We start from the raw sequence: 27,754 nt of genomic DNA, 5'->3' as shown, positions 1-27,754 counted from the left end.
AATTGCGGAGGGTTCACTATGAGTTTTTTCTGATTACAGTCGCTGCCGGCGCTGGCGCCGCGGGAAGGCCCCGCCGCCCCTCACGGAGCCTGCGCTGGCTCCGGGCGGGCCGGGAGAGCCGCTCCGCCCGCGGCCGGCGGGGCGGGAGCCTCGGGGCGGGCCGGGCTGGGCAGGGCCCCGAGCTGGGCAGGGCCTGCCATGGCGGGCAGCGCGGGCAGCGGGGAGCGCAGCCCGGACTCGCTGAGGCGGCGGCTGCGGAGCGCGGAGGAGGCGCAGCAGCGGCAGGCGGGGCTGGTGCGGCAGCTGCAGGACGAGGTGAGGAGCGGGCGGTGCCCGGCGGCGGGGAGGGGGTGCAGGACCGCCCGCGCTGCCCGGCGGCACTCGGCGGGAACCCGCGGGGCCTCCCCGGGCCCGCGGCGCCGAGCTCGGGGCGGGGAGGCCGCGGCAGCCCCCGTCCCGCCGCCGTGTCGCTGCCGAGCCCTTCCTGAGCTCGGTGCCCGCAGCATCGCTGCTGTTCGGCCCCGTTAGCAGGGCTTGTCCCGGCCTGGAGTCGGTCCGGTTTGCTTGCAGAGCAAGTTTGAAAACTCATTTCGGTCGCCTCAAGGACCCCACCTTGAGCGTTGGCTCGGGGTATGTGGGGGCCGTAGGTCAGGTAGAGCTGCCCGCACCTGTCCCAAAGCGCTGCTTGCTGCTGCTGTCCCAGGTGAGCAGTGCTACGTGTGAAAGAAATCCCGCCCTAATCTCTGTCATATTAAAGTGAAGCTTCCCAATATTGCAGTGACTTCTTGTTGAGTGTATCAGCATCACTGTGCCTGGGCTGGACGGACTCAGAGAAAAGTTAATGTGGGGTGAGCAGAGTATATTACAAGCTGGTTCTCTCATCGTCATTCTCTGTATCCATTCAGGTACTGCAGTACCAGACCTGGTGTCGAGAGTTGGAGCAGCAGGTGAAAGCTGGAGGGGTGAGTGTACAGGTTGTGAACTAAAAAGAGTGTATCTAATGTTCCCAAATGCAGACTAATAAAAACCCTCCACAAACGAAGGAGAGGAAAGCAGACTTTTACTGTCTGAGGATTTTTCTGTGATTGTGAGTTTTCCTATTAGTGTTTTGTCCAGTTGCAATTCTTAGAGCAGTTAGTAGTCCAGAAGACCCAGCTGAGGATTTTAATTTTGTTAAATAGTGCTTCATTGGAGTTCCATTTTTCATGGGTCTCAGGAGAGGACTGTGCTGCATGTTACATGATACACTGTCCTGTAAAGTTGAAACAACTTTTTGGGAATCAGGAAAGCTGGTGGTCAACATACAGAACTGGCTCTATGCTTTTCTTTCTGCTTCATGGCTAAAGTAAACCTAGAAGCCAAAGAGTAGAAGAATAGAAGAGTATTCCCAGGCATCAAGTCCAAGTCATGAACTTGAGGTCATGAACTGAGAACACATAGCTTTGGCAGAGTGAGGAGAACTACTCACACTAACACCCTTTTCCTCCCTCCTCCCTGTAGTCACAACACCTGGAAGAAGCCATGTTGCACCTGTTAGAGCTCCTGAGATACCCAAAAAATGGACAGGAAAATGGTAGATGCTGACAGTGATGAAGGAAACACCATCATTTGACTAAACATTTCCTTTCTTCTTAAAGGGATCCCTTCTGGGCAGGTGGAAAGCCACAGCAGACCACAGCCTGGAGAAAGCACTGCTTCAGGTGGAAGAGGAGCAGCAAAGGTACAAGGAAGAAGAATTTCTTCATACTTGGTATCCTGGCTGCTCGTGGAAGTGAGGGAAAACCTGTCAGTGCTACCTGGTCTCCCCAAGGGAAGCAGTTGGGCAAGCTACTTTGACAGGAGAAAGGTCCACAATGTGCATTCTGTGGTGCAGTAATAGTGCTATGTGCTGAATGGCTCTGCTTTGAGTGGGGAGGTGGTATATGTGTTCTGTGTGAAAGGTCCCTTTCCAGCCTAAATTTTTCTGTGGTTCAGTAAATGAACGACTCTGGACAGTGCTAGAAAGATGATACATCCAGTGACCATCAGCAGGGAGAGGGAGAAAATTATTACCTGTGGTCATTGTTAAGGTTGAAGGGAAAACCAGAATCATGCATGAAAATTGAAGGCTCAAAGCATAGGGAAGCAAATGATGTTTTCATCACACAGAGATCTTCGTTAACCCTGTAAAGTGCTTTTACTGCCTCTCAGACAAAAAAAAATCAGTGTTGAGGGAGCTGGAAAATCACAGGCATGATGGATAGCTGTTGTTCAGTGACCTCATTGTTGTTTCTCTCTCTTTCCAAGGTGCGAGAATCTGGCAGAAGTGAACACTCTCCTGCGGGAGCACCTTGATAAAGCCAATGAGGTTAATTCTGCCCTCAAAGAAGATGTTGGAAAACTGACAGCAGATTGGATGAGGGCCCGGGAGGAGCTGGAGTTGAAGGAGAGTGAATGGCGCAGTGAACGTGAGGTGAGGATAGGCTTTGGGAATGCCAGCTGTGATGCCAGATGGGAATTTTGTTCCTGGCATGGACAACTTGCTGTGTGGAAGCTGTGGCTCTGTGGAGGATGTACTGGTGTGTGGGAGGATAGAGTGTGAGCGGAGGGTGCTGTGAGGAGATGCCCACCTTGTGTGACTGCACTGCTCGGTTGTGAAGACAGAACTGGGCACTGCAGGGCAGTCACAAGAACACTTGTCTATTTAATAGTTCCTAAATCGTTGTTTTGAGTGATGGAGATCAGGGAGGTCTGTGTGTGTTCAGATTGAAAGTGGCCAACACAGGAACAAGACAGTCCTGTACTGACTAGCTGTTGTAAAACACCCTGGCACTGGGCTTGGAGGGGCTTGTGTTTGTTTTCATCTGCTGAGACTTTGAGGTGGTGAATCACAATCAGCTTGCTTTGGTGCTACCCACTGTTATGGGAGAAGTGTGGATGTTCCCTTCTTGGCAGATGCTGTGGGCCTCTGTGGTACTTTTTCAGTCCTTGATGCCCTGGTGCAGTAGTTATTAAAGGGCACCTGTTGATGGTGATTTATTCTCCTGTCTGAGAGATGTTACAGTGATAGTGAAGGCTGAATTGGCATTTCTTTTTGTCTTTGCATGTTTAGCTTTATGACAATCACTTAAGGGGGGAACATAACCGTCTGCTCAGCCTGTGGCGGCAGGTGGTGACCTTCCGCCGCCATTTTCTGGAAATGAAGACTGCCACAGACCGGTGAGTGGAAGCTGAGGTGAGATCTCTTGCAGAAAAACTGTGGCTTGCTTGCTTTTCAGCCCTGCTTTTTGAACCTCAGTGTTGCATTGGTTACAGCAGAAGTAGGATTTCTTCTTTGGCAGTCAGAAGCAATGCCATTCAGCATGCTTTGGGCTGTTCTCAGAAGAGTTGTTTGCTGCTGGTCTTCAGATAAAGCTGAAGGGCTTGAGCCATGAGTACTGCAGAGGCTCTGAGCAGGTGATGACTGTGGTGATGTGTGGGTATGTGAACACAGGCACAGAAGTGCATGTACACCTGGGAAGAGACTCACTGAAGCTGTGCATGCAGAATATAGAGTGGCCCCTTTTATGAAATTATAAAAGCCCGCCTTTAAAAAATCTTACCAATTTTCTTTTTCTACTGCTGCTAAGAGAAGGATGATTAATGCATATTTTTTCACTTTTCATTTCTAGCATACATTTATTCTGGTCAGTTTGTATCCACTTACTCTTCTTCCAGCATTGCTGAGAGAAAGAATAGTTTCTTTACGCTGTTACTGCATTTGTCCATTTTATTTTGCTTAGTTTGATACATCTTTTTATGATTTTTTTCTTGTTCTTGGGCTCTCTCAGGTTCTTTTCTCCCAAGAAAAATAGTGCAGCCATAATAGTACCTTCTGTTGTCAGCATGCACTTGCAAAATCTGGTTTGTAAGTTAATGTTAAAGTTAACGTGTTAATGTTAACATTGTAAATCATTTGTCTTAATTGATTATGAGTTTTCCCTATTGTGTAGAGTCTGCCTGACATGGTATTTAGTCCTTGTATTGTTTGTGCTTTTACATTACAGCATTTCAGGCTGATTCTTACACCACCTTTCTGAAATGCTTTATTATATAGGTATAGTCTTGAGCCTCTTAACAAGTCCAAGTAGGGATGAAAACAGAGCACTCAAGAACACAGTGTATAAAAGCTAGGGATCTTGGTAAAATTCCTGATATGTATTAATGCTAATTAGAGTATGATAATAAGAGTAATTAGAGGTGCTTGTGGCCTTCTGGCCTGTGCCATTATCTTGCTTCTTATATCTGAGGAGAAAATAGACTCCACTCTTGGCGACCTGGTAAAGTCATTACTCAGCTGTCAAGATGTGTCCTGGTCCCCCAAGTGTCAGAGGAATGACTTGTCCCCAGCAAAGATGTCACCTTGCCTGCCAGCACTTCCTGATGTATGATTGCATGCTTCAGAAGTGAATCAGCTGGTAAAGATGGTGGAATGAACATTGGCTCTTTCTTGGTTCCTCTTCAGAGATTTGTCAGAGCTGAAGGCAGAACAAATGAGGCTTTCTGGATCTATTCTTGTGAACTGCTCTCACCTGAACTCCTGTGTGCAGCTCAGGGAGTCCATCCCTCTGGGTAAACCTGTCCAGAAGGATCAGGCAGAGCAGCAAGTGGAACCAAAAATAAACCAGACAGCTGAGGAAGTGATAGCCTTACAAGTCAGGTGGGACATGGAGAAGAAAGAGCTTCAGGACAGGTAAAGGTGTTTTAACTTTGCTATTACCAACATTATCTTTTATGACAGCTTCTTGGGTTCCCAGATGGGCAGTGCTCACATTTTTAACAACCCTGCACAGCCCTGTATCTGTCCCTGGTCAAACTCTTACCTTCAACAGAAAGGATGGAAAAAGGTATCTACCTGACAGAAATGCTTCCAAGTAAGACAAGACTGGAAAAGAGATGGCCTCTGATAGTGCTTTTGCTGTTAACTGATTCTTGATGAAAAGATGAATTCAGCAAAAAGAGAACTGTGTTTCTTGTACAGCCCTTTTACTGCTGAAGGAGTTGGGAGGAATTTGCCCAGGACCATCATAAGCACTGCAGCACTTCCGTGCTGACAATTCCTTGCAAGACTGAGTGCAGAGGCGTTTGGGGCAAGAAGTGCCATTTTGCAACATCAAGCCTATTAACCTGTTGAGATGAATGCTGCCTTTGCTGTGTTTCCTGGTTTGAACTTTGCTATGCTGTGCTTTGGGGAGCTGCTTGGCTCTTTAACAGGTGCTGGTGTGCAAAGCTTTTGGAATGGCACGTAGACCTTCTCTTCTCAGGGTGATGGAGCTCTCAGCCTTGCTTGTACAGTCTCAGAAGCAGAACGAGGAGAAGGAGAAGACCATGAAAACACTTAACGACACAGTGGAGATTCTAGTATGTTTTACCTTTACCTGGGAGATAGCCCAGGGTTTGCTCTCCAGGTGAAGACAGAGGTGTGGTTTCCTTAAGAGCAACAGTGGTAAAGATGCCAGTGTATGGGAATGTCAGGCATCTTGCCAAAATATTCCTTGTGTGTTTGGCAGATGTGGAGTCAGTCCAGATGCAGGCAGTGGCAGAGGAACTGCAGGCAGTTCAGGTGTCTTCCTCTTAGGGGTGGCACCAATGCTCTTCTGCCTGTGATTTCAGGTCTCTGGGGATCAGAGTTCCTTGGAACTGACAGTTTAATAGCAGTCTATAAAAACTAGTTTTTGGTCTTCCTCTTAGTTTTAGCAGAGAAGAAATGGAAGCGATATGGGCAGGAATATACTGGAATCACTAGAGCAGAAACTTAGCAGTGTGACTGCTACTGAGGATGGGAATGCTGCAGATGGGAGCAGTTCTTCCCTGCCCACACTTTTTATTCTGTTTTCAGGAATCAAGCTGGATAGAGAAAGAATTTGCAGCTTCATTGACTAACAGTGCCAAAGAAGAGAATCTTTTACTTCAAAAGCTCATTAAAAATATCACTGAGGTGAGTATAGACCTGGTACAGGGACCACATCCCTGTAAATTTGATTTTGAAGATCTTGAGGAAGGGAGCAGACTGGCCTAGGGGTTAGAGATATTGTGTACTATCTGTGTTAACTACCATTGCCTTTTTAATTTTTAGACCACTTTTCTGACACAGAACCTGTTCTAGCTTGTGAGTTGCTGTGACAATTCAGCTGAGTCATTAGAAGTTGCCTTCACCAGCCTGCTAAGGTCTCTCTTGGACTGTGTTTTTGGAGAGTGCTACTTGACATTGTATTCCAGTGTTTCTTGGACAATTCCCTCACCCTCTTTGAGCAATGAGTCTGTTGTTCTTCAACAAGTTCGCTGACTCCGTTGATGCAGTTATCAGCTCTGCTCCTTCCCTCTGTGTTCACTGACTGTTATGATCTCCCCAGAACTGCAACTTTCAAGGGTAACATTAACTTAGTCCTAAAATTCTCTTAATAGAGGAGGGTTTAGTTGTTAGCTCTTCTACACAGCTGTGAGAAGTGTATTCAGAAATCCCTGGAGTACTTGTAGCCACAGGGACAAACCTTCTTTGTGAACTGAAGAAATGAGAGAATTGAGTTTTTAATGACTCCAGGGTAAAGTAGGAGGAAAAGGAGAACAAGATAAAGAAAACCAAGTCAAATGTGTAAAGACTAACAGCTGGATGTGGGCTTTCAGATGGTGCTAGATGACAGTGACAGCATGGTCAGCATTATCTGCACTGACAGTTCGCAGCATGCAGTCTCTGGGGACATCTTCTCAGCTCCGAGATGTGTTGATACAGGACATGCCTTTGGATTGGTTCTGGAAGCGCTGGCAAGGATGCGAGGGGCAACACAGGTGAGAACTTCTGTGTTTACACCAGTGGCCACAGGTTCACTGCTCAGGCCTTGCTCAGCTCGACACCTTTCCCTTTGCTCAGCCACTTGAGGCATTTTTTCTCACCTTCATACTCATGCTCTTGCACTGCTTTGCTGGTCTTCCCAGCTCTGTTCTACTGTTTTTCTTTGCTTGATGCCCACCCCCTCAGCACAGCTTTTGCCTTCAGGGGAGCTGTCTCTGCTAGCTGTTTCTTCCTGCTCTGGAGCCACCATCCCTGCTCCTTATTGCTCATTTGTGCTCCTTCCCTGCTTGTTCCTGCAGGCCTTGAGAGAAGAGCTTTCTGCTAGGCAGGACTCAAACAACATTCTGCTGCAGCAGCAGAGACATCAGGAAGAGAAGTGCAGGGAAGTGCAGCAAAGGCTTGAGCAACTGGAGGAGAAATGCAAGAAGTCCAGCAGCCACCAACAGCACCTTCAGTCTTTAGTAGAAACACTCAGAAGGTGAGCGTTTCCTCCTCCTGCATTCCAGAGGCAATCTGCTTCCAGGTCTGGGAGTTCAGAGGTTCCTGGGTGAAGAAATCACCTGCCCTACCATGTGTGGCTCTTGAGCATCGTCCTGTCAGGGCTTTTCATGCTCTACTGTGACTCCTAAGGCTGTGTGGGAGATGCACAGCCATGTTGGAATAGAAGACTCCTTCTTCTCACCATACCGCTTCCCTGAATTCTGTTCACTGTGTGCCCCTGCCCAGCCACTGCTTCTCACTGAAGGAAGGCAAAATCCTGCTTTCCTTCCCCTTTGCCTCTGGAGGATTTCCTTGGGAGGGAAAGAGCAAGGTCTTCCTTAGCCCACTGCCCCCTGCTCCAGCCTGGAGTGCTGGAAATGGGATCAGTGACTCCTGAGGCCTCTTTGTTCTTCTGACTGAGCCTTGTCTCTGCAGTGACTGTGCAAACCTCGAGAAAACTAGGGAAGAGTTACAGGAACAGCTTGGATTAATGGAGCAAGAAGCCTCATGTCTGCGTCAGAGTAACGCTGAGCTGCAGATGAAGGAAGAGTCAGCCCTGGCAGAAAAGGCAGAGCAGCAGGACAGGATGGAGAGAGCACGCCATGAGCAGGAGCTCCTGTAAGTGTTAAAGCTTTCTCTGGCAGTGCTGGGCTTGAGGAGGCCAGTGTGAAGGAATGAATGGTTCCTGTTCCTCTCTTGTAGCATAGACTGTTTTTCTATAAAAACCTCTTTCCCCTCCTCATAGGGTGAAGGATTTGGCTGCACTTGAGGAAAAGCACTCATCATTGCAGAGCGAACTGATTGTCAAGAGACAGACACTGGAGAAATTGCAGCTTCAGAAGGATCTGCTGGAGCAAGAGAAGGATGAGTTTGCCATGGCTCTGGAGAAGGTATGGACACCTTATTCCTAGGCAGCACTTGTGGGAGTGGGAGTTGTGCCACCAGGATCACCTGAGATGCTGTATCTGGCAGTAGAAGAGAGGAACACTGTTGTTCATCTTGGAAAATGGTGATCCAACCACACAGGCTCTTTGGGGTCATTGGTCCCCATGACCTTATTGGGAGCTCTGCCCTAGGAATAAGTCAAAGACACCCAGGGGAGGTGGAGTTGCTGCCCGCAGTCTGGGATTTTGCTGCCTTTGTCCCATTCTTGTTTTGCCTCTTCAGGCAGAACGGTCAGTGGCAGAGCTGATGGGGACTCAGAACAAGATGAATGCTGAAAGAGCTGATCTACAGGCTGCAGCAGCAAAAATGAGCAGCATCAATGAAGCTCTTGCATTGGACAAAGTGCAGCTGAACAAATATGTGTGGCAGGTGAGTTGTCAGAGATGTTACTGTTTGTCTCCAGCTGCTGCTGCTTCTCAGCTTTCTTACCTTGGCACAGTCTGACCAGCTGACTGTGGCAATGTTTCTTTTGTGTCTGAGCCATTCTTTCTTAGTAATTCTTCCTCTACTTTTATTTCCTCTATACTTCTGTGGCTATAGCTGGAGCAAGAGAAGGAAGTTTTGTCTGCTAAAGTGGGTGAGATGGAGAGAGCAAAGATCTGTGAGCAGGAGAAGCTGAACTTCTGTGAAAGAGCAAACAAAGAGCTCTGTGCAGAGAAAGCCCAGCTAGAGCAACTGCTGAAGGAAGCAGAGGAGCAGCAGGAGAAGCTGTGGTTAGAGCTTAGGACACTGGAAGAGGAGAAAGCAGAAACCCAGGAGAAATTCCGTCAGGTGACCAAAAATATGGTGCATCCATGTGGGCACTGGACTGCTTGTATGGGAAGCTTTACCTGTTGGATTGTGCAGTGGTTTTGTCAAGGGGACACATGGTAATGCTAGAGGTCACAAGGCTTTGTTTGCTACTCTTAGGAAATGTGTGGGTGACTTGCAGAGCTGTTCCACAACGCTCAGAGTTGCTCTCTGCTTCTACAGAGTATTTTAGTCCATGTGTTTTTGTTGGCCTCTTTTTTGGCTCTTGATAAGCAGCAAAGAGATGACTCTGTTGTCCATGAATTTGAGTGGGTGGCAAAAGATGCCGCAGAAGAATCAAACCATGGCAGAAAGATCAAACTGTGTAGCTCTGAATCCTATTTCTGAAACAAAAAACCAGGTCTGCACGTTTTTGTTGATGCTTTTTGTCATGAAGTTGAAGTATGTCCAGAGAAGAGAATGGAGCTGGGGAAGGGTCTGGAGCACAGGTTTGACGAGGAGCAGCTGAGGGAGCTGGAGGGGCTCAGCCTGGAGAAAAGGAGGCTCAGGGGGCACCTTCTTGCTCTCTACAACTTCCTGTGACAGGAAGGTGCAGCAGCTGAGGGTTGGGCTCTGCTCCCAGGGAGCAAGGGACAGGACACGAGGAAACGGCTCCAAGCTGTGCCAGGGGAGGTTTGGATTGGGTGTTACAGGATAGCTGCAAGAGAAGGGTTTGTTTCTGGTGGTCCCTCTCAGACAGTCTCAGTTCTGGGGTATGTGGTAGGTTTGGCAAATAGACAGCAGAGATTTTGCTTTTGAAGAAAAGAGCTCAAAAACACGGTCTGGTCATCAGGCTTGAATAGCAGGAAGGGCCATTAGACACCTTCTCTGTGTAAGACAAGTGGTATTGTTGGTGTGAATTGCTGAACAAAGACATCTGCATTGGCCACATCATCCAGACTTCCATCAGTCACTAAATGTCTGCTCACCACAGGAGCCATTTCCCTGCCAAGCATCCCCTCGTTGCAGAGAGCTGCTTTGAACAAGTGAGGAGGTGACACTTTGATGGGGGTTTTGTTCTAGCTGGGGAAATCCTGTATATTTTCCTGTGCTTCAGGGAACAAAATTGCTTTCCCCAATCTTCCTGAAAATGTCCAGTGCTGAAATAGATCCTGATAGAAATTTTGTTTGCCAAGTGTCCCTTGAGGAAGATGCATTACTTTTGGGTAACAACATGGAGTTTGGAGTAGGGATGTTTGTTGGCAAGGAGCTGTCTGGTCCCAGGCAAGGCAGCAGGGCCTGACACAGCAGCTCCAAGGTAACAGTGGCAGAGGCTTTTGCAGCCCAGGGTATCAGAGCTGCATAGGGCAGATGCTGTGAACCTTTGAGCCCAGAGCACAGGTGCTCCTTGTCCTCTGGCTGCCTGCGAGGTGGCACTGGCTGGCTCTGCACAGGGCTCCTGAGGAAGGGCTCAAGCTGTACCTTGTCCTGTTTCCAGGTTTCCCAGGAGCAAGACCCGTCGAGCAGGGCTCTGGAGCAGCTGCGCCGGCAGTCCTCTGGCCAAGGGCACGCACTGGCCCAGGTGTGCAGAGAGAAGGAGCTGCTGGGCCAGGAGAAAGCTGCCCTTGAGGGACGACTGGCAGCTACGGAGCGCCATCAACATGACCTTTCCAAGCAGCTGGCAGAGACCAGGTAAAGGCAGGGAGCAGAGCCTGGGCAGGACAAGGCTGAAGATCTATAATGATAAAGATGGTAAGCACTACACAGGAGTGTATTGTATCCTCTGTGCTTTTCACATGTATATTTGGCTGTTGAGGTCAAGTTGGGCTGGGCTGTGTGTGCTGTGCCAGGCCATAAGCAAGGCCTGGGCACTCTCTCAGAGGGCCCTGCTTTGCTATGGAAATGGCACAAAAGTGCCTTCTCTGGACAAGTTTCCATGTGATCCATTTTCCATACTCATGTGTGGGGATCTTGAGCCTCATTGTACTGGAATAACCAGCTGTGGGTGTCAGGAGCAAGCAACTCATATCTCTGTGTATTTGCAACTTGTAGGTCAGCAAAGGAGAGCCTGGAATCCAGCCTGTTTGCTGCTCAGCAGCAGATATCTCAGCTGGAGATCACCAGGAACCATCTGGAGGCTCAAGTGCTCACAGTCAGGGACGCCAAAGAAGTGATACAAGGTGAGGACCTCGTGTGCTTTGTTTGTGGTGCCGCCCCTGCCGAGAGAAGCCAAGCACCCTGTAAAGCCACCTCTGTCCACGGGGCTTCTGAGGAGTGGTGGGGCTGGAGGCACTGAAAGGGCCTGAGGTCAGTAAAGTCAGTAAAGACTCTGACTCCTGCTGTTGGTGGTGTTTGCAGGAGAAGTGAAATGCCTGCTACAAGAGCTGGAAGCCGAGAGAGATCTCAGGAGGAAGGAACAGGAAGAGAGAGCTCTGCAGCTCTTGCAGGCAGAGCAGCAGCATGAAAGCCTCAGGCTTCAGGGAACAGCCAAGCAAATGGAAATAAACAAGCTCCTGCAAGACCTGGTAGGGGACAATATGCTTCTGAACTGTCCAAGCTGGGCCTGTGGGAAGGTTTAGCACAAGCAGACCCTGAGGGTGAGAAAGGGCAGCAATCCTCTGCCAGAGGCCTCTTGCTGCTGGGCTGGGCAGCAGAGCCAGCAGCTCAGACTTGGAGGTGTGTGAAGCCCCCCAGGATGGTGCTGGGACAGTAAATGCAGCCATGGCTCCAGTGAGGGTGTAAGACGAGTTCCAGAGCAGGTTGGGCAGTGCCCACCCAAAGTGTGGCAGCTCAGGGCAGGATCATCCCTGAGTCCCTCCTGCCATGGAGCAGATGCCAACGTGGAGCAGATGCCAACGTGGAGCAGATGCCATCAGTGCCGCTGGCTGCAGGAGTGGGAACTCAGGTCCTTTCTTGCTGTGCTTCCATGATTGACACAGGGATCAGATTTGGGCTGGAAGCCAATGGAACAGGCCCCTGGTCCTTCAGTCCTTGTGGCTGGGGCATCAGCAGGGGAAGGTGACACCTCCTTTTGTGAGTGCTCGGGCCCAATGCTTGTGAAGGTTTTACCCAACAGAAACGATTCCATGAGGCTGTGATTCTTGCAGCTGCTGAGCCTCCTTTTAAATTCCCTGACAGGACATGGTTTCTGGAGTGCAGAAAGCCAGTGCTGTTGTCTTTTCAGGTTGGGGTTTGTGGGATGGATGAAGCTTCACATTTTTCAGCAAGGAGCTTGCCTGTGACCTCATCTTGCAATTTTTTTTCTCCCCTCTTCAGAAAAATGAGCAAGAAAGACACCGTGCAGAGTTGCAGGAGACACTGGAACAATGGCAAGAAGAGAAGGCAAAGAGAGAGCAGGAACATGAGAAGGTGCTGCTTGAGATGAGGCAGAAAGTTGCCACCCTGCAGGCCCAACAACAAGAACAACAAATTAGATTTGAAAAATCCAAGCAACAGGTAATGGTTCTGAAGGGAGAACTGGTGTGATTTTTTGCAAGGCTGGAGGTGTGGAGATGGCAGGCTATGGGGGCTGTGTGGAGCATGTCCTCCATGTCTGCAGCATTGAATTTGGGCAGGTGAAAGGTGAACAGGTCTGTCTTTGGGACCAGGAATGAGCCCTCTCAAAGGAAGCCAGGCAGAAACATAAGCTTTAAGCTGAGATTTCAGTGCTGGTCTTATGTTCTGTTTTTCTAAGACATACCTCAGAGTTTCTTCACTGTTCTCTTACCACGCCCCTTCTGGTGTGTGCTGGTAGGTGTTCTGTAGAAAAGTGAGATTGTAAGACTTTTCTTTTGTGGGCACAGGGAGGGTGTAGCAGGAATGCTGACAAGAATGAGAAAAATCTTTTTAGCAACTCATCTGGAGTATTTCTGAAGAGTAACCCAGAGATGTCTTCTGGGCTGTGTTTTAAGTCACTTCCTGGGCAGCTGTGGCTCCTCGGGGCAGACAGTGGCCCAGGGGAGCAGCAGCCAAGTGCTCTGAGGGCGCGTGAGCCCATCCGTCTTTGCCTCTTGCCACACAGGTGTTGCAGGGAAGTGTGAAACCCTCTGCTCTTTGCTTCTGTGCAGGTGCTGCAGGAAGAGCAGAATGAGAAGAGGGCTTTAACAGAGACACTGCTCCAAACTCAGGGAGAGCTCAGCCAAGCGTGCCAGCAGGTCCAGCAGCTCAGGCAGGAGGTGAAAGAGCAGCAAGAGAAGGGACGGGTAAGTCTGAGTAGGCAGGGAACGGAGTGCAGGGCAGGGACAAGGGCACAAAAGGCAGCTCCTGGGAGTGAGGGGGCAAGGGCTGCCTCAGGCTCTGGGAGCACAGAGCCTGGTAAGCTCCAGAGCTCAGCCCCAGGAAGGAGGGCTGGCAGTGCAAGAAGAGCTGGGTCGAGAAGCCAGAAGGAGTAGCTGAAGGAATAGGATTTGGAGACAGCAAGTGCAAAAATCTGAGCCTGAGGGCAGGTTCCAGGAAGTTGCTCTGCCTTTTGTTGCCAGACCATTGAGGCAAAGCTGCAAGCTGAGCTGCAGGAAGCTCACACTGAAATCCAGACAGCGCAGACGAGGCACAAGGAAGAACTCCAAAGCATCAGAGAGGAGATGAATGTCCTCCTTGAGCAGAGGGATGCTCTACAAAAGCAGGTGAGTGAAACAGCAGTGGCACTGCAGTCACCCAGGGAGGACTCTGCGGCCTTCTTGCTTTTCCATGGCAGAGCAGCAGCTGATGGGGTGATCCCTGGGGCTGCCTCATGCTGTGGGGGCTCCATGGCAGCTGCTCTGAAGGACACTCAGTGCTCTGCTGAATCTCAGCTGCTGCTGTCCTGGACAGCTGGGCCAGTCCTCTGGGCTGTTGGCCAGCAACCATCAGCATGGACTCCTGCTGGCCTCTTCTTGCTAGCCTTGGTTTGGGAGGTGCTTTTTCAGATGCCCTTGTTGGGCCACTTAGAGACTTAATAAAGTTGTCCATATCCATTGTAAATCTGGTGCTTTCAGGACAGGGAGAAATGGAAAGTTGTCCTTTCCCTTTCCTCACGGCCTCTGCTGTGGCTGACAGTGGCAGGCTGTGGCTGTCACCTCTGACTGCTTTGTTCTGTTTGACTGGAGGTGGAAGAGTTGACAGCTCAGCTGGCAGCCTCCCAAGAGTTCCTGGAAAGCACAGTCCAGAGAGCCCAGCAGGATGTGAGTGAGGCCCAGGAAGAGTCACGTCAGAAGATGTTGGAGACTGAAGACATCCAGAAGAGGCTGGAGGAGGCAGAAGATCAGAAGAAGGAGCTACAAGTGCAGCTGCAGAAAATGGAGAAGGAATGGAGTCAATGGGAAGAAGTAGCACGCCAAAATTCAGAATTGCAGGATTCCATGAATGTCCTAGAGATGGAAAATTCCAGGTAAATGAAAGCCTGTGGGACTCTGCATTGTGGTGAATGCATTCCCTCTTTGCCATCTTTGCACCTACCTGGGGCTCTGGTAGCATTTCCTAAGTGGCAGATTCTGAAGTCTCCCTGAAGACACATCTCATTATCTGTATGTTGTGTTCTTTCTCTAATATTTTAAGCCTTCAGTTAGATTTTTTCTGAAGACAAAGGCTTTTGGGGTAGCTCTTTCCCTCTAGGGAGTGTTGTGCTGTTAGGTTAGGTTAGGTTAGGTTAGGTTAGGTTAGGTGGGTGTGTTAACAGTGCTGGAGCTGCAGTGTAAGGAGCTGGATACATCCATCAGCTCCACCTGGGCTGCTGTAACTTGAAGCCTTTGGGATGTGATCAGCCTGGCATCTGATGTGTGTTGTTGACAAAAGACGTGTTAAATTCATGATTTTTTATTTAAACCAGAAGAACAGAATCACAGAATGCATAAGGCTGGAGAGACTACAGTGGCTCATCTGGTCCCACCTCCCATTTCCAGCAGGGCCATCCCAGAGCACAGGAGTGTATCCAGACAGTTCTGGAATATCTCCACTGAGGGAGATTCCACAGCCTCTCTGGACAATCTGTTCAGGGCTCAGTCTCTGCACAACAAAGAATTTCTTCCTCCTGTCCAGGTGGAACTTCCTGGGCATCAGGTCCTGCCCGTTGCTCTGGTGCCATTGCCAGGCCCCAGGGAGCAGAGCCTGGGCCCTGCTCGGAGCCCTCCCTGCAGAAAGGGACACCCAGGGCTGAGGGCCCCTCTCAGCTGGGGCTCCAGGCTGAACAGCCCCAGCTCCCTCAGCCTTTCCTCATCAGGAAGGTGCTCCAGGCCCTTTCTTATCTCTGCAGCCTCTGCTGGGCCCTGCTCCCAGAGCTCCCTGTCCCCCTGTCCAGAGGAGCTCAGAACTGGACACAGCACTCCAGATGTGCCTCAGGGCTGGGCAGAGGGGCTGGATCCTCTCCCTGACCTGCTGGCAGTGCTTTTCCCAGTGCTTTCCTGGATCCCAGGGGCCACAAGGACACTCTGCTGGCTCGTGGAGAGTTTCCTGTCCACCAGGATCCCCCAGGTCCTCACAAAGCTGCTTCCCAGCAGGTTGGCCCCAGCCTGTGCAGTGCTTGGGGCAGTTCCTCCCCAGGTGCAGGACCCTGCATTGGCCCTTGCTGAATATCAGAAGGTTCCTCTGTCCATCTCTCCAGCCTGCTGAGATCCCTCTGAGGATGTGACCCCAATGGGGAGGCATCGACCGCCTCATCCAAGTCATTGGTGAATAAATTCAACAATAGTGGGCCCAGGAGTGAACCCTGGGGGACACCACTAATGACAGGCCTCGAACAAGACCCTCTGTCACTGATTACAACCCTCTGGCTTCTGCTGTTCAGCCAGTTCTCAGTCCAGCCCATTGTCCACTCCTCCAACCCCCAGTGCCTGAGTTTCCTCAGGAGGATGTTGTGAAGAGACAGCGTCAAAAGTCTTGCTGAAATCAAGGTAAACAATATCCGCTGCTCTTCCTTTGTCCACCCAAGTAGTTGTTTCATTATAGAAGGCAGTCAGTTTGATCAGGCATGATTTCTCTTTATTGAATCCATGCTGACCATTCTTGATCACCTTCTTGTCCTTCCATATGGGTAGAGGGGGCCTCCAGCATGAGGTGCTCCATCACCTTTCCAGAGATTGAGATGACCCTGACCAGCCTGTATTTCCCTGTGTCTTTCTCCATGCCCTTTCTGAAGACCAGAATGACGTTTGCTTTCTTCCAGCCCCCAGGCACCTCTCCTGATCTCCATGACCTTTCAAAGATAATGGAGAGTGGCCTCACTCTGGTGTCCACAAGCTCCCTCAGCACTTGTGGACACATCCTGTCAGGGCCTGTGGACTTGTGAATGTCACATTTGGCCAGGGATTCACTAACCCAGTCCTCTTTGAAAGTCTTGCCAAGGGATAGTCTTCCTTCCAGCATTCCTTTAGCATGGTCTCCTGACAGAGATCCTTGAAGGCTGGTCTTGTGCAGTACAGACCAACGCAAAGAAAGGCACCCAGGAGCTCTGCCTTCTCTGCATCCTCTTTTACCAGGGTCTCCCCTCCATTTAGGAACAGACAAGACACACATCAATCATCCTTGTTTTTCCATTTGTTATTGATGTATTTAAAAAAGCCCTTGTTGTCCTTGACATCTTCGCCCACATTTAATTTCAAGGTGATCCTTGGCCTTCTTTGTCTTATTTCTACTTACTCCAACAATCTCTCTATATTCATTCCAAGTGGCCTGAGACTGCTTCTATCTCCTGTGTACTTCCTGCTTGCACTTGAGGAATGACAGGAATGAGGAATTGTTTATTCACTCAGGTCTCTTGCCCTCTTTGCCCAATTTCTTGCTCACTAGGGTGCATTGTTGTTGAGCCTGGAGGAGGTGATCCTTGAATATCAGCTTGGACCCTTTTACCCTACAGGGCCTGTTCCCATGTGCTTCTTTCAAGAAGTTCCCTGGAGAGGCTAAAGTTAGCTCTCATGAAGTCTGTGGTTTTAATCTTGCTTGCTGCCCTGCTTTTTAAAACCTCACCTCCAGCTGAACTCCACAATCTCATTCATAGACAGTTCAGCCAAGGCTAACCCCAAGCTTCACATCTTCAACAAGGCCTTCCCTGATTGTTAGGATAAGGTTGAGCATCATGCTGTTCTGTGTGGGATCTTCCACTGCCTGTGACAGCAGGTTTTCAACAATGCTCTCCAGGAACATCCTGCACTGTGTTGGTTCTCTAGCTGGTGGCAGGGAAGCTGAAGTCCCCCGCAAGAACCAGGATCTGTGACTCAGAGGTTGCTTTATGTTGCCTGTAGAAAGTCTCATCTACTTCTCATCCTGTTCAGGTGTCCTCTAGCAAACACCCACAGGAATGTCATCCTCACTTGTCTGTCCTTTTATTCTGACCCATGAGATCTGGACTCACTCATCATCTACCCCAGACAAAGCTTGACACATCCCAAGTGTTGCCTCACATAGTGGTCAACTTCACCACTCCTCTGAGGCACCCAAGGGATACAAATGTCTCTCATGGCCATCTGTTGCCTTGTTCCACAGGCTGACTCTGTCTCTGGAAGAAAAGGACCTGAGCCTCAGAACCCTGGAAGAAAACAACCTGGCCCAGATCAATCAGGTATCTCAGCTTCGTTCTGCCCTTAACCAGGCTGAGGAGCTCCACTCAGAGCATAGAAGAGAACTGCAGGAGCTCAACAGCCAGGTAAGCTGTGCATTCCATCCTCTTCTCCAGGGACACACAACACCACCTTTGGCATGGTAGTCCCAACCTCTTTCCCCTCCCAGCAGCATCCACTGTTGCCGTGTTCTTCCCAGGGCTGCTGCTGCTGCACCCTCAGGCCAAGGCTGGATCTGGTGTCTGCTGCCAAAGTTTTCCCCCATTCTCTCCTGGGTCCCAGCAGGAAATGTGGGAGGAGAAGCAGCAGCACACTCCTCTGGAGCTTCTCTGTCCCTCTGTTAGCAGTGCTGTCCCTGACAGGATTGGTGCCTGTGCCAGGCACTGAGCAGTGTGGGGACACAGACGTGGCTATGGCAGGCTGGGCAGGGCACTTCCACCACAGCCAGTTCAGCCCGTGTTCAGAGCTGCAGCCTCAAGGATGCCCCTTGCCTCCCTTTCCCTGTTTTCTCTACCTTTGTCTCCACTGGAATCCTTGGTTCTGCACCTTCTGTTTCTGGCGTATTTCTGCCTGAAGTCATTTCTCCATCAATGCTCTCCCTACTGCCCACTCTGCTGCCTCAGGAGCAGCCCTGTCCCTGAGGCTCTCTGCATCCATCTTCCAGATCCAGGCCCTGCAGGATGCAGTGACAGAGAAGGCAGCTGAGCAGGACACTCGAGAGAAGGAGCTGCTGCAGGAGCTGGAAAAGTCCCGAGCAGGAGAACAGAGCTTGAGGGACGCTGTACATGTGCTGGAGGCTGAGGTGTCTGAGCTGCGTCTGAGGCTCCAGAGCTCTGAGGAAAGAGCAGAGGCCATGGCCACACAGTGTCAACAGGCCACTGGTGCCCACCAGGAAACTCAATCCCAGCTGGACAAACTGCTCTTGGTTCTCTACCACATGATCAGGGACAGCAGGGACTTGATCACTTGGAGCTCAGGCAAGTGTGGGAAGCTGGGGGAGCAGGTGGAGTGAGGGGGTGGGTCCTTGTCATCCTGGTATGACACACCCTGACAATTTAGGCTGACTCAGGCCTTGGGAAGTCTTGACAGCTTGACTTCCCTGCAGAGATACAAGTCCATGTTTATATGTAGAGAAATGATCAGAGTCAGAAGGGAGAGGGGTCCAAGTCTTGTCAAACCACAGGGGCCTGTGCAGTTATCTTTGGGGAAGTGCTAACATTAGTGGTCATCAGAATACTGTCAACCTGTGACATACATTCTGCTGCAAGGTGAGCTCTAGGACAATGACAAAGGCACTTCCTCCTAGCTAGAGAGGCCTTGTTGGAGACCCTTGGATTAAATTTTGAAACAGAATGTCTTCTCTTTTCAGAAGGGGGTCATGTCGTGGGCCTAACTGATTCTCAGGCCGGGGATGTCCCTGCAGACCTCACAGTGGACAGAGTGACAGCAGCTCTGCAAGACCTGCAGCAGCACCTGGAGCATTCCCAGAAAGATCTGGTAATGTGTGCCCAGTGCACCCAGAAATCCCGTCTTGCTGCTGGACAAGCACAGTGCCAAGGCCAGGATGGGTGTCAGTGCTTGTAGACAGGTTGGCTCACTGGCATGGGGAGGAAGGAGGATCACAATCACATCTACCAGTGCAGTCCTGCTGCCCTCTCCCACCTGGGCTATTTCTGCTTTAGTGTTTGTAGCCCTTTTGTCTCCTACTAGCAGTGGAAGTGAGAAGTGATTCTGCTCCTCTTACCTCTTCCAGAATAATGCAAGGAAGAAGATACAGGCCTTGGAGCTGGAGCTGGGTACAGGGCAGGCTCAGATGGACAATCTCAGAGCCAGCAGTCAGAAGCTGCAGAAGGAGTTGGATGAAAGTCAGGCAGGTACAGCTTCTCCTTCCACCCACTGCCCCATCCTGTCTTGTCAGTGGGAATCTCTGAAACTGCCCAGATATGACTGTGGGCAAAAAAAGAACCAGCACGAGATTTATCCATCCAAGTGCATGTGAAAGCTTTTTCTCAAGAATGATGCCATGGCTGGCAGTGCCAACTGGCTCTGCTGTGTTTGATCCCATCCACAGCTGGTGCCTTTCAGGTGCTGTGTCTGTGCTAAGCAGCTGGAGCTGGATGCCTCAGCTCAATTCCCCTAAGCTCTAGGCCCTGCCAGAGCCTCCAGGCTATTGGCCCCTCTGGAGCAGGGCTGCACAGGCATCCCAGCTGCTTTGTCTCTCTTGGATTGTTCACTCTGCACGAGGCCAAGAGCAAACACACGTTGCTATTCCTCTGAACCTTGCCCCTGCCATTCCTGCTTTTTTCTCTGCCTGGAAGTTTCCTTCATTTCTCTCAGTTTTGGAAGCTCTTGTGGGCTTAAGGCCAGGAAAACCACAGCAGGCAGAGAAGACAGTGCTGTTGTCTCTGCAGGATGGCCATCAGTTTACTTTACTTTGCTTTTCCCCTTCTCTTTCCCTTTCCCTCCTGCAGCAGTATGGAGGGCAGAACAGCAGAAGTCCTCTCTAGAAACTGCCTTGAAGGAACAGGCTGTGACACTTCGTCAGGAGGTGGCAACACTGCAGAGGAAATTGGAGAGCCAGGAGGAGGAAAGGAAGGATCTTCTGGTGAGAATGGCAGATGCCACAAAGGGCCATTTCCTAGCTATGTTTGCAACTTGTGTTACCAGTTCTAAGGAGCATCTTTTTCCAGTTTAACTTTCCTAATTGCATTCTTCTGAATAAGGAGGAAATGATGTTGTAATCATGTCAAAGCCAGTTAGCACTGAGGCTGCTGATTTTCCTCCATGCTGGAGTTCTGTGGCCCAGGAAGCTTTAGTTCTCAATGCCCACACTGTCTCCATTGACATTGCATGGTTTGGGCAATTTCTGGTGTCCAAATCCATGTTCAGATTTCTAAATATGTGGAGCTGGCAGGAGGGGTGAGAAGACCAAGTTTGCTGTTGATTGAAAGGTGTTTGGCCTTGGCCATGTGAGAGCAGGCAGTGGGGAGAGAAGAGAGGAAAGCCAAGTGCTGATGCAGATAAGGACGTGTGCCTGCAAGGGGACAACTCGTCCTGAGTGGCAGCAGGGAATGACAGCCTGATCTGGCCATTGGTGCTGCAAGAGAGGGCAGTGGGGCTCTCGGGGATGCTGCCATGGAAACTCTACACAGGAGTGTTGGAAAACCACTCCTGTTGCCCCAAGCCCTTGGAATGAAATGCTGAGGGTGTTTGCTCTTCCTTGCTGATGGAGAGCTCATCCTTGTGGCACTGCCTAAATCCTGCTTAGCATTGACTTGAAATCCTGGCTGCAGTTCTGGCAGCTCGTGCCCAAAGGAACACGGGAGTGGAGCTGCCAGAGGTCGGGGAAGGGCAGAAAGGAAGCTGGGATGGGCTGAGCGAGCTGGGAAAGAGGCAGCGTCAAGGGGGGCCCAGCCAAGGTCTGCAGCACCGCGAGAGGCAGAGAGAGAGGGGCAGCACGTGCCTGCCCCTGCAGCAGGAGTCCAGGTAAATAAAAGTAATCCAAAAGAGGCAATGAGTGACCCTTTTTCTCCCTGTTTTGGCAGCACGAACGGGACAGGCTGCAGTCAGATAAAGAAAAACTAGAGTATGAGATAAAACTTCTGGAGGAATCAGTCACAGCCTCTGAAACCCGAGCAAATACAGCTATAGACAAAAATCACTCCCTTGAACAAGAGCTCCAAACCGCGCTCTCCATGTTGAAAATTAAAAATGAGGAAGTGCAAAACCAGGGGAAGAAAATGGAGATTCTTCAGAAAGAGGCAGCAGAGACCAAAGCTTTGCAGGAGCATCTCACTCGTGTGACTGCTATCCTGTCAGAGAGGGAGGGAGAAATGAAGTTGTACCAAGAGCAGATGAGAATGTTGGAAAAGCAGAAAGAAATGCATAAAACTGCTCTTAATCAGGTTATCAAGGACATAACAGAGAAAGAACAGAAGACAGAATCCCAACAGGAACAGATACAGGAGCTGGAGAAGCAGCAAGAAAAGCAAAGGATTGTTTTAAGTAAAATGAGTCAAGAGCTGGAAGAGAAGGACCAGGAGATCAGATCCCAGCAAGAGCTGATAAAGGAGCTGGAGAAGCAGTTAGAATTGCAGAACTCTGCTGTCAGCAGGGTGAGCAAAGAACTGGATGAGAGACACCAGGAGATCAAATTCCAGGAGGAGAAAATAATGATTCTAGAACAGCATGGTGCCATACAAGTCAGAAATCTGCTTGTGGATCTTGATGATATGAAAGGAAACCTGAAGGAGAAAAGGTTGGAGCTTCTTTCTCTGACTCAGCAGATTCAAGAACTGGAAAAGGAGAGGGAAGATGTGAAATCTCTATATGCTAGCCTTGAACACCTGAGGACTGTTGTTAAGGATAGAGAGAGTGAGTGTGACACTCAAAGGGAAGAGTTAAGGCTCTTGCAGCAGCACAAGGAGCAGCAAGACGGGCATCTGCAACAGCTTCTTGGAAAAGTAGAAACCATGACACTTTCTTTATCTAAAAAAGATGAAGAGCTTGAGTCACAACAAAAGAAAATGCAGGAAGTTGAAGAAGTCATGCAAACGCAGTTAAAGACTGTCCGTGACCAACTGGAGCAGACCTTAGCAACCTTAGAAGAAAAAGACAGACTTATGGACATCCAAAAGCAACAAACAAGGAGCTATGAGGAAAAAACAGAAGAACAGATGAATGTCTTGCACAGAGACTTAGAGTACTCTAGGACAATACTGAAAGAAAAGGATTTAATAATTGAATCTCAGAAGGAACTGATTGACACCTTCCAAAAACAAAAGCAAGACTCTGAACAGCAGAAGCAAATTCTGCAGTGTCTTCAAGTGGAACTAAAGGAAAAAGCGCAGGAAATTTTGTCCCTTAGAAAACAATGTGAGGCATGCAAGGAAAAGGAGGAAAAGCATGAAGCTGAGCAAAGAAATTTCCATGCAATAACACTGACTCTGAAAGAAAAAGAGGAAAAGATTTGTGTTCTGGAGGATGCCATCACAAAGCTTCAAGAGCAGAAGGAAGAGACAGCAGTACAAACTAAAGCCATACTGCAAAAACTAGAATATGCTGAATCTTCTATTGAAGCTAGAGATCAAGAGTTAGTGTCTTTGCAAGAGCATGTCCAGGACCTTCGAGAGCAGAAGGAGGTGGCAGGCAAGCAGGCCAAAAGTCTAGAGCAGGATCTAGACAAAGCAAACCAGATGTTGCAGAAGAACCATTTGGAGTTCCTCGGGCAGACAGAGCAAATTAACACATTGCATCTTCGTGAAGAAAGCATGAAAGTAGCACTAACATCATGCCAGAAGCAAGTGACTCTGCTTGAGGAAGTGGTGAGGAAGAAAGATGAAGACAATGATGTTCTTAGGCAAAAACTCCAGCACGTAGAAGAAGAACTGAAGACTTTGCAGAATCTCCAGCTTAGGCTAACTGAGAAGAATGAGCAGGTTAGACATGATGGAGAGCAAGAGTTCCTGAAAGAAGCCTTCCCTGAGAGAGAAGGAGAGATCATGACTCAAAGTGAGCGAAAGCAGTCAGAAGAGGAAATAAGAGCTCTTCGGGAAGATCTCCAGAATGTTCAGCAGACTCTGACAAAGAAGGATAAAGAGATCAAGTACCAGACAGAGAGAGTCAAGTATTTAAAGAAGACTCTGATAGAGAGAGAGCAAGAGCTTAGGAGGCAGAGTGAAGTCCTGAAAGAATTAACACTGGCTTTGCAATGGAAAGATGAAGGAGAAACCCTAACGAAACCAATCCAAAAACTCCAAAAATGGGAGGAAGAGGAAGAACAGAAAAGGAAAATTCTCCAGGAGAGAGACCATCTCTTGCAAAGGCAGAAGGAAATTACCCAACAATTGGAAGCTGAGAAAGAAGTCAATAGTGAAGAGTTGGAGTTTGTGGCTGCTGCTTTGAAGCAGAGAGAAAGCAGAGAACATGAATGGAGAGAGAATGCGCAGGTCCTGAGTGCTGCACTGAGCAAGAGTGAAATGGCCAATGGGAATCTGAAGAAAGAAATAACCATCCTGCAGAGAATGGTTGCAGAGAGGGACACAGACCGATTTCATCTCCAGGTAGGCACAGGCACTGACCTTCAGTCCACTCCAATGTCCCTGAAGAATTCCAGTGATATTTCCCATAAAGAAGTGGGACTCTATATCCCTGTCAGTCCAGGCCTGCTTGGGCAAAGCAGCCCAGGCTGCAGCAGGCAGCCTTGTCTGTCTGCCTGGCCCCAGCCAGAGACCATTGACTGCCAGATTGTTTCCTGGCACGCCCAGAATGACTGCTACAGCTCTGGAGTTTGCTGTTCAAATCAGCTGCAGGCCAAATGCTGGGCATGGGGAGCTGCTTCTCCTGTGCTCACACAAGGGGAGGCAACACATGGGGATTTGGATTTGGTGTGGGAAGAATGGAGCAGGTGAGCAGGGCGATGGACTAAACCCAGCAGAGTTTTGTACCAAGAGATCTGAGCAGCAGCAGCTGCACTGCTGGTACCTCGAGGATGCTTCCTAAGATGGAGATTTCTGAGGGACAGCTTTTCCAATGTATTAAAAGATTGGGATTTCTATTATTGCCTGGTCAGTTTAAATGTTTAATTACGCATTCAGGATATGTTTGTACTGCCATCCAAAAGTCATGGAGGCAAACTTGTGTGTATTTCTCCAAAGTGAACTGATTCAGGTTGTGCTAGTGGAACAGCTGCAATAGCCTGTGCTACAGCTTTGCCAAGAATTTGCCTATATTCTAGTGTCCATTAGTATACTGGCATGTAAAAAGTGCTACTAAGAAAACATTGTATTTATGCATTATACATTTACTTATGACTTAAGAAATACTATTTGCGGCCTGACCCAGGATGCTGACAAGTATTGTGATCTATTGATTGGAAGTAAAGATGTGAAAAGGGCAAGAAATAGGAAAAGAGCCTGAGATTGCACTTATGTCCATGTAGGTCAGGTATGCAAGAACATTCAGTCAGGTAATGCAGTTGTATCCACAGAGATTGGTTTAGTGCTGATACAAGACTACATTTATAGGTGCTCCAAGGAGCAAGTTCATGAAGAAAGGCACAGAGGACGAGGTGGCTCCTGACTAAGTTCAGAGTAGTGCATATGATCTGAATGATAATGTGATATTTTCAAAGGGCAGTTCTGTATGAGGATGTAACAGGTAAAAAGAGAATAGAAAACAAAAGGGTAGTGTTTTATCACTGCAGAAATATCTGCTTCATCCACATCTTGCATGTTTGGTTGTCTAAGGACAGATAGAACTGTAGGTACAAGAATTTACAGTGATGATCAAAGAGGATAACCAAAAATGGTAAATAATTTCCCTAAGAGGAAGATGTAAATGTTTAAGTATTCACTGACAGGAAATGGCTGAGAGAAGTGGAGAGACTACAGAGCTTCGTAAATCCATGAAGTGGCTGGATAGGAAATTAATGCTTCCAGTCTCTCAAAACCAGAATGGGGAACACTGAACAAAACTAGCAGAAAGCAGATCCAGAACATATTACTCAATTCTCCATGGGGATTTGGAGGAGGCCCTCTAGAAAAGAGGGTGTGGTGTTTTGGCCTGTGGACAAGGAGGAGAAGGACCTTTGCATCGTCCATTCCTGCTGTGGTTACTCTCCCTGATGTATTGATTCTGACCCTTCTAACCTGTAAGTGGCACCAGCTCATGGAATCTCCTTTCTGAATGCCCAGCAGGCTGTTGCTGAAGGGGAGCAGCTGTCATGGCTCTCAGAGAAGAGACTCATGTTGCAGAGCCTGGAATGTCTGCAGCGAGCCATTGCAAAGCTGGAAGATGAAAAGGTGGAGCTCAAGCAACAAAACACTGAACTCAGGAGGACTCTTGAGCAGGTAAAATGGGCTTTCTGTGCCTCCACAGAGCCTCAGGCTCCTCTGGAACACAGCACGTTTGCCCAGGCAGTGCTTTGCTGTCCCCTGCTTGTTTCCTTGCCTCTCCCTGTCCCTGCTGTGGGCACACCCTTTGGTTTGTTCTGTCTCTTGCAGCAGCCCATGGCTTTCTCAAAGGCGCCTTCACTGCGCTGTCTCCCTCCCTGGCCCCGTGTCCCTGGACACACACTGGCCTCTCTTGCGCAGCCCCCAGCGAGAGCTTTTTGCCCCCAGTGTTGTCTGGTGCAATTCAGGGTCTCAGAGCAGAGATCTTGCCTTGATGTCCAGAGGTTCTTTTGCTCCATGTTTGCTGACAGGTTTCTTTCTCCCATCCACGTGCAGGTGGAACACGAACGGAGGAGACTGAAGAGATGTTTTAGGGGTCGGTTACTCCCAGATGCCTGTGGATTTTCTCTCTCTGAGTCTGAGCAATACAATTTTCCTACTTCTAGACAGGTGAGAGCAACATTTTCCTTAGTGCAAGGAGGCTTTGGTCATACAGAGGAATGATGGGAAATCCCAGTGGCAGCAGCCCTCCAATGGAGACCTGATAGAAGTTGAATATTGCCTGTGCCTGGGACCAAACTGACTGAAAGAACATCCTTTTATTTTCTTCACAGGAGGAGTCTCATGCTCACTGCAGTCAGCGCTTAGCTGAGTTACAGAACCAGGTGAGGAGTAAGAAAAATCTCCAAAGGCTGCTGTGGCTGTACTGTAGGTACACCTGTCATGCTGCTACAGCCTGAGTCTTGTTTGGCTGTCAGGAAGTTAGTACAGCAGACGTTGTCAGTCAGTCATGCACCTGTTGGCAACAGCCAAACAACATTCTTTATCTTGGTCTTACCTCTGACTTGTCTAAGGATCAGGTGGTGGGGGAGAGAGATGGGATGAAATTCAGATCACTGGAAGTCATCTGAAAATATCAGAATCATAGAATCATAAAATGTTTAAGGTTGGAAAACCCCTCTGAGATAATCTAATCCAACTATTAAGCCAGTGTTGTCAATCCCAACACTAAACCATGGCCACATGTTTTCTGAACACTTTCAGGAACAGTGATTCCTCTACTTCCCTGGGTAGTCTGGACCAGGATGTTCTCCTTTGTTGCCTGTTTCCATTTTCCCTTAGCTCCATATCAGTGGAGCTTGCATCTTAGCAGAAGTCCAGGGATCTGAGGCAATGCCAGAGACTTAATCCACTGGGCTTAGTTGCCCACATTGTGCTCTGCTCCTGTGTGGAATGGTCTGAAGTTTGGGAGAGTTTGCTCCCAGTCCCTCAGCTGTCTGTCCAGCAGCTCAAGGAGAAGAGACCTCCAGCAGCTCAGGGGAGCAGCAGCAGCCCACTGCTGATGCACAGCCTGTGGAGCAAGGGGTCAGTGGCCCAAATGTGTCCTTTGGAAATCAGAGTTGGGTTCCTCACTGCTGTTGGAACTCACTCTGCTAGACCTGTGGGGGCTGAGGGATGTACTGGGAAGGGTTTGGCAGCCTTGGAGTGGACTTGTTGATCATCTGAGCTCTGTTCAGGGCCAGTCTGGGAGCCTGTTCCTTTCCCCTTCCCCAAGAGCAGAGTGTTGGTGAGGGCTGCAGTTGGAGGCTGTGTCTGCCCTGACAGCCGGTACCGTGGGGCTGTGGATGCTGCTGCCAGCGTGGGCTTGTCTGAGCCGGGCCTTGTGCCTCTTTCAGGTGTCCCTGCTGCAGTCACAGCTGGCCCGAGACCGACAGCACCGGCAGAACTACATTGAGAGCTGCTCAAGGACCAGCCAGGAGCTGTCAGACCTTCACCAGGAGCTGTCCTGCTCCTTTGCAGCTGTGCTCAAGGAGCCCAAAGCTGCTGTTCTGGAAGAAGAGACTCGGAAGCTGGATCGGTCTCTGAGCCTTAACTCAGCACGGACATCCCTGACCCATCAGTCTCTGGAGAGAACCCCCGAGCATTCAAGAACCAGATCTGCCAAAAATGATGATGACCTGAGGTAACAGCACCTCTGGTCTCCATTTGAATGGAAGGATTTCTGCTCAGACAAAGAGCTCATGGATGTGAGAAATGGGATCAACTCTTCAGGGCAGGGCTACTCCCTGCCTTTAGCATCTGTTGGTCTCACACCTTATGTTGAGGATTAGGATCTATGAAGCATTATTTCATGAAGTAGATGACTTCTGGGGCCAAAATGTGAATATGTGAGAACAACAACATAGGTAAGGAGAGAGAATGATGTGTGGAGAAGGAAGCCCAAACAAGAAATGAATAATCCCTGAACAGTAAGACTTGTGGGTGACCTCTGTCCAAGGGCAGCTACTTAAAATAAAAGGACACAAAGAGAGTGCTACAAACAGTTAAACTAACACAAGTTTGTGGTGTTTGCGTTTGCAAGCATCTCCCAGGAA

General features: G+C 49.3%; 1 protein-coding gene across 1 annotated transcript; it reads left to right on the top strand.

Moving 5' to 3' along the window:
- The first annotated feature begins 173 nt into the window (after nt 1-173).
- LOC131584888 (centrosome-associated protein CEP250-like) lies at nt 174-27,754 on the top strand. The gene is made up of 31 exons (XM_058850447.1): nt 174-315; nt 906-962; nt 1,638-1,720; nt 2,287-2,452; nt 3,092-3,198; nt 4,484-4,711; nt 5,283-5,379; nt 5,858-5,956; nt 6,643-6,804; nt 7,108-7,286; nt 7,724-7,906; nt 8,034-8,178; nt 8,456-8,602; nt 8,774-9,004; nt 10,461-10,654; nt 11,015-11,142; nt 11,321-11,487; nt 12,239-12,418; nt 13,030-13,164; nt 13,441-13,584; nt 14,047-14,327; nt 17,414-17,573; nt 18,152-18,464; nt 18,857-18,984; nt 19,241-19,361; nt 19,959-20,092; nt 21,033-23,549; nt 25,182-25,337; nt 25,716-25,829; nt 25,994-26,044; nt 27,056-27,754. Exons 1-31 carry the CDS (start codon nt 199-201, stop codon nt 27,344-27,346), a joined length of 7,215 nt encoding a protein of 2,404 aa, XP_058706430.1. The 5' UTR covers nt 174-198; the 3' UTR covers nt 27,347-27,754.

This window comes from Poecile atricapillus, chromosome 15, assembly GCF_030490865.1.
Source record: "Poecile atricapillus isolate bPoeAtr1 chromosome 15, bPoeAtr1.hap1, whole genome shotgun sequence".
NCBI classification, from domain to species: Eukaryota; Metazoa; Chordata; class Aves; order Passeriformes; family Paridae; genus Poecile; species Poecile atricapillus.
The sequence above is the reverse complement of the archived record's forward strand: the minus strand, read 5'-3'. Positions and strand labels throughout refer to the sequence as shown.

What these genes read in the sequence shown, in the direction of transcription:
- LOC131584888 (XM_058850447.1), top strand. Translation starts at nt 199, where the DNA reads ATGGCGGGCAGCGCGGGCAGCGGGGAGCGCAGCCCGGACTCGCTGAGG. An exon ending in TTGCCATGGCTCTGGAGAAG is followed by an intron (nt 8,179 to 8,455) that starts GTATGGACACCT and finishes TTGCCTCTTCAG; the next exon opens with GCAGAACGGTCAGTGGCAGA. An exon ending in TGAACAAATATGTGTGGCAG is followed by an intron (nt 8,603 to 8,773) that starts GTGAGTTGTCAG and finishes CTGTGGCTATAG; the next exon opens with CTGGAGCAAGAGAAGGAAGT.